Source organism: Nanorana parkeri, unplaced genomic scaffold, assembly GCF_000935625.1.
Source record: "Nanorana parkeri isolate BGI_ZX_2015 unplaced genomic scaffold, ASM93562v1 scaffold13, whole genome shotgun sequence".
Lineage (NCBI taxonomy): Eukaryota > Metazoa > Chordata > Amphibia > Anura > Dicroglossidae > Nanorana > Nanorana parkeri.
The window spans coordinates 1,058,739-1,069,478 of record NW_017306281.1 but is presented as its reverse complement, the minus strand read 5'-3'; the positions used below and the strand labels follow the sequence as shown (position 1 = coordinate 1,069,478).

The following is a 10,740-nucleotide window of genomic DNA, read 5'->3' as shown; positions in this document are numbered from 1 at the left end:
ATGTAAACAAATAGACATGTGCACTGCCAAAAAATTCGTTTCGTTTCAAATTCGGATTTATGTTATTTCGTTTTTCAGGATTTCGGGTGTGAAAGTCAATTCGGATTCGGAATTCGGACGAAATGCGGTAGCGTTCGTACGAACGTTCGTTTCGTTTTCTGTTCTTATTCGTTTGCAGCAAAAGTGACATTTGAGGGGGGAAAAATATTTTTCTCCTCTAATGTCACTTTGCTCCAACGAAGGAAACGAATAAGAACAGAAAACGAAACGAACGTTCGTACGAACGCTACCGAATTTCGGAAATGGAAATTCGGATTCGTTTGCATTCGTTATGTCTGTAATTCGGAATTCGGATACATCCGAATGTCCGAAAATCCGTCCGAATTTCGATTCGGAACGAAACGAATCGCACATGTCTATAAACAAACAGCTGTTGACTCTAAGCTAAGGCATGGCTGTTGAGGTATCACTGGATCACAGTTCAGAGCTTAATTTAGAGCTGCCAAAGATGCTTAGGCTAGGAAATACACTCTCTCTGTAAGCATGTGTAAACCTGCGATATTTGCAGCCAAACATGCAGCTGGCTCAGTCCCAGAACTTGTACACAGATTCACTTTAGATCCACATGTCAGATATCTACCTGGCTGTCAATAGAGTAAATGGTCTGGAGTGGTAAGGAGATAAAGATGACAGCCACCATACAGAAATCCACAACACACACAAACCCGACACTTCATTTACTGAAACTAAACAGGGCTTGATGTCCCAAACAACAACAGGGCCACTCAGATGTGCAACAGATACACAATACCAGTCACTTAACAAAAGACAGCCACAAAACCTCAGACTCTGAACGAGTTCATCAACCAGGCTACACAAGTCAGCAGATTCCTCGCCGTTTCATAATGCAGGTGTAACGATAGCTGTGCATTGCACAGATTCACTCTACTTTTGGATCTTACAAACGGCACTAGGGAATATCTGTTGGGGTCTTTTTTTTTGGGAGGGTGCTTTTTACATCCCACTGGAGGGCTTTTCCTATGTGGAAACAGGAAATTAGAGTAAATCTGTCCACAGTAAGGAAGACGATTAGACAGCTGTCATCTGAAGCAAGTATCCCCATTAGAAGCTTCCCTGCCAAGTCTGTCAGTGACAGATCCATTTTTTTTTATCAGTAATGGTGACAACGGTCACCAAGACAAATTGTGAGGATGAATCTCCTTATTGGAGACACAAACAAATAATTGGAGCACTCACCCTTCCCTACGTTATCCAGAATGTTTTTTTTAAAAGACTTTGTTGAACTTTTAATTCCATGTTTCACTTTATACCCTGTATTATATTGTTTATAGCAACATTAGCTACATGAAGCTTATTTAGAGCCTGGAAGTGTTTATCAACATATTCCATAGAAATGTATAGTTTGTCTTTTAGAGAAACATATGCACAGTTAGGATCTTTGTACAGATAGTTTGTTAATAAGAACACACTGACTAATGTCTAAACAGAATAACCCAAAACAACAAAACCAAAAGAATATAAGAAAGGAAATGATTATATAGAATATAGTAACCTTATTCATATACTCAGATACTGCAACTAACAGGGTTATTCACAAAAGGGTGAAGAGTTTGGAGAAGTCAGGAGAAGTGAACAATCTAGGACAACATAGCTGTACTGGAAAGTGAGCTGAATTGGAGAATTCGTCCAAATCCACTATTTTGGTCTTTACCATTACAGACCCCCAATAGATTGCCCATGATGTCCCTATACTCCCTTCGCTAGACTTTTGATATCAATGCCAGATCAGTAGGACTTTAAAAGATCAATAGCTTGGTTTTACTTTATATATGGCTAGCTAGTAGAAGAAGAACGACTAAAAGAAAATACAAGGACTGATCATATTGATCTATAGAACAAATGCAGAATAGATGTACATTTACATACAGTGTTTCTCACATGTCATCTGACACATCAAGCTGATTCTAGGATCAATAATGTCATTGTTTTTTAGGGTCACTTTACACCACTGAAGTGTGGTCAGGCATGGGTTCCCGCAACACAGGGTAAGGCTTTTTGGAGCGATGAGGCGCCATTCATTCTAAATTGCACTTAACGCACCCTCCTTTGTGGTGTGTTGGACAGACCATTACAATTAATAAATGCCCTAATGCAACTTGCGTTATTTCGTGTGCACCACAGTGGACAGGGCCCTTAATATTAGGCAGAGATTTACAGAGTTATTCACAAAAGGGTGAAGAGTTTGGAGAAGGCAGGAGAAGTGAACAATCTAGAACAACATATCCGATTTGGAAAAATTATCCAATTTAGCTCAGTTTGCAGTTCAGCTGTGTTGTCCTAGATTGTTCATCTCTCCTGCCTTCTCCACACTCTTCACCCTTTTGTGAATAACCCCCTAAATGTGTGTTTGCAAGAAAAGTATAAAATTTGCTGTCAACGGGAATGTAGTCCCAATGTTGTTTTGGCTTCGAACAGCCTCACATGCTAAGGATTAGATGTTCCCCAATGCTGGTCTATACATGAGTATTCAATGTGCGTTTTAAAAACACTTGACCAGCAACAGCTCTGGAAAGCAGGCTCATATAGATACCTCAAATCATGACCGCATGCCTTGTGGAATATACTAGGAGTCCTAAATACCTAAGCAGTCCATTATGTAAACCTCCACCAGCTCCTACAATTGTTTTTCTCCTGAACCTCACTACTAGCCCATAACTAAGTGACCGCACGTAAGAGTGGGCTTTTGAACCCTAGGACCTGCTCATTACTTGTACAGTACTCCAGACTTTAGGGCTTCCAGGTTGCTCAACAATGTATGCAAGTGGATATGCCAAGAACTCTAGCTACCTGCTTTCAATACATGTAGCTTTACCTCTTCTAAAGTGATCACAGGTCTACTTTAAGGGCTCATATCACGGTGGTGATTATATAAATGATCATAGCAGAATGACAACCCATCGCAGCTTACTTGCAGATATCAACTTCGAAAGTTGGCCGAACTAGGAAGAATATTACTAGAGAATTCCATCAGCTGCATAATAGATCTTTCCTAATGCAGACAATACAGTGACGATTGTCCCCCTTCTGCTTTATGTCTCCTAATTTGAAAATAGTGTACATGGAACATCAAACTCAAAAGAAAAATGGCAACAAACTAGACTTTTGGTAATTGGATTGAGTAGCTGGATTTGCATGAGACCTTACCATCCATGACATATCTGAAAGATTTAACTAGACATACACTATATTGCCAAAAGTATTGGGACGCCTTTACACGCACATGAACTTTAATGGCATCCCAGTCTTAGTCAGTAGGGTTCAATATTGAGTTGGCCCACCCTTTGCAGCTATAACAGCTTCAACTCTTCTAGGAAGGCATCCACAAGGTTTAGGAGTGCGTCTATGGGAATGTTTGATCATTCTTCCAGAAGCGCATTTGTGAAGTCAGGTACTGATGTTGGACGAGAAGGCCGGGCCGGGCTCGCAGTCTCCGCTCTAATTCATAACAAAAAGGTGTATCGGGTTGAGGTCGGGACTCTGTGCAGGCCAGTCATGTTCCTCCACCCCAAACTTGCTCATCCATGTCTTTATGGACCTTGTTTTGTGCACTGGTGCGCAGTCATGTTTGAACAGGAAGGGACCATCCCCAAACTGTTCCCACAAAGTTGGGAGCATGAAATTGTCCAAAATGTCTTGGTATGCTGATGCCTTAAGAATTCCCTTCACTGGAACTTGGGCCAAGCCCAACCCCTGAAAAACAACCCCACACCATAATCCCCCCTCCACCAAACTTTACACTTGGCACAATGCAGTCAGGCAAGTACGGTTCTCCTGACAACCGCCAAACCCAGACACGTCCATCGGATTGCAAGACAGAGAAGCGTGATTCGTCACTCCAGAGGACACGTCTCCACTTCTCTAGAGTACAGTGGCAGCGTGCTGTATACCACTGTATCAGACGCTTTGCATTGCACTTGGTGATGTAAGGCTTGGATGCAGCTGCTCAGCCATGGAAACCCATTCCATGAAGCGCTCTACGCACTGTTGTTGTGCCAATCTGAAGGCCACTCAAAGTTTGGAGGTCTGTAGCTATTGACTCTGCAGACAGTTGGCGACTTCTGCACAATGTGCGCTGACCCCACTCTAATTTTACATGGCCTACCACTTTGTGGCTGAGTTGCTGTTGTTCCCAGTTGCTTCCCCTTTGTTATAATACCACTAACAGGTGACTGTGGTGGTGATTATATAAATGATCATAGCAGAATGACAACCCATCGCAGCTTACTTGCAGATATCAACTTCGAAAGTTGGCCGAACTAGGAAGAATATTACTAGAGAATTCCATCAGCTGCATAATAGATCTTTCCTAATGCAGACAATACAGTGACGATTGTCCCCCTTCTGCTTTATGTCTCCTAATTTGAAAATAGTGTACATGGAACATCAAACTCAAAAGAAAAATGGCAACAAACTAGACTTTTGGTAATTGGATTGAGTAGCTGGATTTGCATGAGACCTTACCATCCATGACATATCTGAAAGATTTAACTAGACATACACTATATTGCCAAAAGTATTGGGACGCCTTTACACGCACATGAACTTTAATGGCATCCCAGTCTTAGTCAGTAGGGTTCAATATTGAGTTGGCCCACCCTTTGCAGCTATAACAGCTTCAACTCTTCTAGGAAGGCATCCACAAGGTTTAGGAGTGCGTCTATGGGAATGTTTGATCATTCTTCCAGAAGCGCATTTGTGAAGTCAGGTACTGATGTTGGACGAGAAGGCCGGGCCGGGCTCGCAGTCTCCGCTCTAATTCATAACAAAAAGGTGTATCGGGTTGAGGTCGGGACTCTGTGCAGGCCAGTCATGTTCCTCCACCCCAAACTTGCTCATCCATGTCTTTATGGACCTTGTTTTGTGCACTGGTGCGCAGTCATGTTTGAACAGGAAGGGACCATCCCCAAACTGTTCCCACAAAGTTGGGAGCATGAAATTGTCCAAAATGTCTTGGTATGCTGATGCCTTAAGAATTCCCTTCACTGGAACTTGGGCCAAGCCCAACCCCTGAAAAACAACCCCACACCATAATCCCCCCTCCACCAAACTTTACACTTGGCACAATGCAGTCAGGCAAGTACGGTTCTCCTGACAACCGCCAAACCCAGACACGTCCATCGGATTGCAAGACAGAGAAGCGTGATTCGTCACTCCAGAGGACACGTCTCCACTTCTCTAGAGTACAGTGGCAGCGTGCTGTATACCACTGTATCAGACGCTTTGCATTGCACTTGGTGATGTAAGGCTTGGATGCAGCTGCTCAGCCATGGAAACCCATTCCATGAAGCGCTCTACGCACTGTTGTTGTGCCAATCTGAAGGCCACTCAAAGTTTGGAGGTCTGTAGCTATTGACTCTGCAGACAGTTGGCGACTTCTGCACAATGTGCGCTGACCCCACTCTAATTTTACATGGCCTACCACTTTGTGGCTGAGTTGCTGTTGTTCCCAGTTGCTTCCCCTTTGTTATAATACCACTAACAGGTGACTGTGGAATATTAAGTAGCAAGGAAATTTCATGAACACCTGAATCCAATGATTTAGAGGGGTGTCCCAATACTTTTGGCAATATAGTGTATGTGTCCCAAGCTAACACGGACAACTGAAGATGCATGGTATGGGTTCCCACACTGCCCAGACTATGATTATTCATAAATCTGATTAGCTCGTCAGATTCTGGATATAGACCAAGAGAGAGACTCTTTCTACAGACAAGGCAGCCATCTCCAAATTAGCTTAAATCATCGTGTTGGCTTGTACATTGACCTGAACATCAGATAAAGTCAATGATTTCTACAGAGCTTAAACTCCCCGAGGAAGCTTTACAGACCATCTCTACTTTGAACATCATTTACCTTTGTTTTACTTCAATAATCTGTCATGTCACTATTGCTGCCTAGATGTTATTTAGCCAATAGATCCAAGACACCTCCTCAGACACGGAAAAGACATAACTACCATTACCTCCAACTACTAGTACCTGCACACCGCAATGCAAGGGAATGTAGAGGAAATCCCTTTAGTTAGATGCTCCTTAGGACACTGTCCACTGCAGAATAAAGCACTTTCATGCAGCTTTATGACTTGTGTGTGAACGAGGCCATAGGAAGTCTTGGATAGCATTGTGAATGCAAATGCGCAAGAAGAGAAAACAACTATACACAACAGTACTTAGGCTGATGTTAGACGGGCGATTCTGCATGTACAGACAAAAATCGCCAGCAGCGGGATCACAGGAGGTTGCCTGTCTGTCCCCAATGGAATTGCCAGGGGTGGACAAATGAATATGGAGTTCAGGGGTCAGTCTGCCCAATCCTGGAGCCACCTCCATTGACAACAACTAGAAAAAACCTCAAAAGGTTAGACGCCAGCTGTCATTTCTAAGGAGCATTGGCGACCTGGCTCCCGGAATTTGTCCAGTCCTGGTGTAAAAGAACAGTATACAGACATTCCTCGGTTACCAACTTACCTGCTTTGCGACCACTCGCACTTACGACGGACCACCGATCAACCTCCGACCTTGCACGTCAGTGAGACGCGTCGCCGGCGGAAGTGATGTCCTCCGATCTTCACTGCGGGTCCCGGTAAGTATTTTCATTGCCCGATGTACAGTACACTGTTCAGTACTGTACATTTGCAACGCTATACAGTACTGTACTAATGCAGTACAGTACTTTATAGAGTTCCTTGTTTAACGACCTGGTCGTAGGAACGGAACTCGTCGTTAAGTGAGGAATACCTGTATAGTGGTACTTCGGTTCACAAACTTAATCAGTTCCACGATTATGGTCGCGAACCGAATCAAATTTCCCCATAAGGTGGGCAAGAGTGCACAGGTCTGTCTGCGACCACAATCTCCACTAGAGGAAGCCACGACCACGTGTCAGAGCCGGGTAGATGGCCGCAGTTGTGCTAGTCACCCAAATTGGAGTTCGCGAACGGAAGCAACATTTTGCCAAACTTCCTGTTGGTAAACCGAATTGTTCGTGAACCGAGCTATTACTGTATTAGGTAAAAATGATGTGCCCACGCTCCAAATGATCTAAACGTTATATGAATACTAGATGAAATATCAGCAACATGAGAGTATTATGATATAGCACACCTGGATACAGGTCTAACATGCTTTTATATTACAATGTTGGACTCTTGATCTTAGGCTCAGTTCACACTTGAACCGAGCGTTGGCCCCGCAGCAGAGACCGCTCGCCCCCCCGGCTGTGGTATTTTCCTTGGAGTCTTCACGTCTAACAGACCTGTATTAGACATGATGACATCACGGGTCCTTGGACTGTCAGAGCCTAGGGGAGAAGAGGCTGCAGCGACTAGTCTAGCAGCCAGCCAGGACTGCGGATCGGGTTAATATTTTCTCCCTTTTTCACCCATAGAGAAAAATTAGCAGTTAACCCTTGTAAAGCAGGGGTAGCCCCGCTGCAAGGGTTAAGGCAGAACTCAAGGATTTAAAAACATTTACCCTTGCTTTGGGGCTACCCTGGCTCTGCAGAGTTAATTTTTAAAGATCCTGGAGCTCTCCCTTAAAGCCTATGGTGCCAAAAACATGAGATCGTGACCTAAAGACGCTCCTTACATCTGACGGGCCAAGCGACAGCACAATCACTCAAATACCCGCCCCATACCATGAAATGAAAATGTGTTTGTTAAGCGTTGTTGCACCTCTGGAAATACACAAACGGAACTTTAGTGACTGGAGATCAGACTGTGTCAGTGTGGTACCTGCGGTCCTGGATCCTCAGCCTACCAGGTGTACAAAAGAAGAAACCCCAATGATAAGAAAGCTCAGATGAGCAGACAATATCATGCGTCACTCTGGGCGCAGTACTGGTTTAAGTACAATCATCAGCTGACTGATTGCTATGTGTTCCTCCACACATTGGGGTGTCAGGGTACCTAATGACAGTCACGTGACCCCCAACTTGTGATATGACTATACACAATAAAATGACACAGATCACAGTTAAAGTGAATACCGCAATACTGCCTGGGGGGCTGGATATAATAATGCTGAGTATAAAGGAGATGTGTGTACATTATTATACTCCACAGAGTTGCTCAGCCTGTGATAATAATCGGCCCTTTGTCTGGGCTCAGCTGTGTGTGTTGTGTACAGCATGCCGCACAGAGCCCCGCCAATCGGGGGTGACCCGGGGACAATGATGGCCATGTGTGTCCAGTACCTGTACGCCAGTGTCATGCACTCCAGCAGTTTGGTGAGGGACGCATCTATTGACAAGTGACATGTGCTGGTCTTGCCGCTGTACGTCTGGCAGGCCATCTCGTTGACCGTATCGAAGTCGTAGCCTTTCTTGGGCGGGTGCTCGCTGTGCGGAGAGGACACCATGAAGTGGCCGCTGTGGATGATCTGCGGCTCGGCGCTGTCTGACTTCTTTAGCAGCAAGTTCGGCTCATCCGTGTCCGAGTCATCGTCCGGCTCTTGCTTCACCATGGCGGCGACAACGACGTGCGACAAGCGCATCGGGAGCGCCTTAGCCATCATCATCCTTCCGGTTCGCAGCACCAGCGGGTCATTCCCGTCCGCCGAGCCGATTTCCCTCTGCGTTATTGTCGCCGACGAGCCCGGGTCTGGAGGAAAGGGGGGGGGGGGTCGAGCCTCGCTGGCGTCACGTGTGCTCCGACCTATCAACAGCGCCATCTCTGCCAAATGAGAGAACTAAGGCGGGAAGCCGCTGTTGATTGGTTGCTGGTCAGACCGGCCCTCGACAACGCCCACTCAGTGACGTCGAGGCGAGATGTTGTTGTGGAGGCTTAGTGAGGACAGACGCTTCCACTTTCTTTTGTTCCCTGAGATCATTGTCTTCCAGTGCTGGGTGTGCAATGGGGACTATAGGGAGCAATGCTCTGCCCAGGCACTGTACTGTATATCACCTCTACCCACAATACACTCAGACCTGAGCACTTCCAGGACCTCTGGGCGTCAGGGCTATGGAGGGTGACTAATGAGGGGCCCTATTACCTTAGGGCCCATGCAGATGGTTCTTGATCATCGCCACTTATTCCATTGGAATGCAGCACTGCATCTGTCCTGCTCAAAAGGACTTGCTGCCTACCCAAAAACAGCAGAGCGGGTCAAGCGCAACCTCAGAACGGTCATCTACACTACCCCTCCTTACCATCTTGTCTTGATTTGTATTGTGATTGTAATGTCTTCCCTATATAAATCCTGTATAATAATAATATGAATAGAAAGCGGCAGACTTGCATTTCATGTGCACTTTAAATGTAGGAAAATAAGGCCTGGGCCTAGAGAATATTTCCAGCCAACACCTCTATTTGGTTTAAGAGTGGAGAACAGTTGAAGTAGTAGTAGCCACTTATATTAGATAAAGGAGGCCCCTGGCCACAAATTTAAAAAAATCATATAATATGCACTGGGGGGGATGTATCAAATCTGGATCAGCTGTGCATGGTAACCAATCGGCTTCTAGCTTTTATTTTCTTAAAGCTTAAAAAGATACTAAGCTCAGGAGATAAATATCAGAAATGCATTCAAGTCCCTTAACTATTCATTAAAATGTATCTTATTTGTGTATTACTCGCTGTAGTGGCCAGCACTCCAAGCTCGCTCTCATCAACTAAACGTGAGATTGTAGTCCATCACAGGAGTGAGCTTGGAGCGGTGACTACTTTACAACACACACAGGCACCATGGGGAACAAAAGTAGCCACCCTCCAGAAGGAAGGGCAGTGTCAGCACCAATTCAGAGATGATTTGAGGATCTACAGCCGAGTGATACACAAATAAGATACATTGTTGTTAGTTGAGGGACAAGGTTTAACTCCTGAGTTTAGTGTCACTTTATGTGAACAAACGGTAGAGAGAAGGTGATTGGTTACTACAGGGAACTTCTGCAGTTTCTGTCTGCTCCAGTTTTCATAAATAACCCCCTAGTGTATGTCATGCTACAGAGACTGGTCAAATACTGCTTACGTGCTATAAGAGATGGTCAGAGACTGCAGAGGAGTCTCTGAAGGGATAGGAACTGAGGACATTACAGCCCCTTTACAAATCAATGGGCAGCAATGAAAATAGAAAGACGTGAAAGAAGTAAATCACACGACAGTATTTCACTTGTAAACACAGTATAATTAATGTTTATCCATCATTGGCTTGGGCAAGTAACTAGGCACTCATGTCTAGCTGCATGGAACCTTCAAGTCACTGGTTGGAGACCGGGGTATTAGAGAATAGTTAAAACTTTTGTTTGCCTGATGAAGGGACCGGACAGGTTCTGAAACGTTGCCACGCATGGTGATATGACCTCCTACAATGAATTAAAGGATTTTGTTTTGAAGAAAACTTGGAGTGCTGGTGACCATTTAACCTGTTTTGCAAGTATTTGGCGGCGCCATCTGCAGCCACTTAAGCAACCCCCACAATATATGGGGATTCTCAGTCAGGAGTGCAGTGGGACTCTATTCGACTTCACAGATTCAGGACACCCTGTACCAGACACATCCAGGCCTCCCCCATGTTTCACAACAGGAACATGTTCTTTTCTTTGAAAGCTTAATTTTTGTTTGTGAACATAGAGCTGATGTGACTTGTCAAAAAGCTCCAGTTTTGTCTCATCAATCCAAAGGACATTCTTCCCGGAAGCAATATGCATTTTCGGACAATGTTC

At 44.8% G+C, this 10,740-nt stretch overlaps 1 protein-coding gene across 1 annotated transcript in view; it reads right to left on the bottom strand.

Annotated features, from left to right (window-relative positions):
* Positions 1–8,682, bottom strand: part of MLXIP (MLX interacting protein) — a 76,175-nt gene extending 67,493 nt beyond the window's left edge. Inside the window, 1 exon segment of the mRNA XM_018556982.1 lies at positions 8,275–8,682. Coding sequence (XP_018412484.1) covers positions 8,275–8,597 — 323 coding nt within the window. The 5' untranslated portion in view covers positions 8,598–8,682.
* Between the last annotated feature and the right edge of the window lie 2,058 nt (positions 8,683–10,740).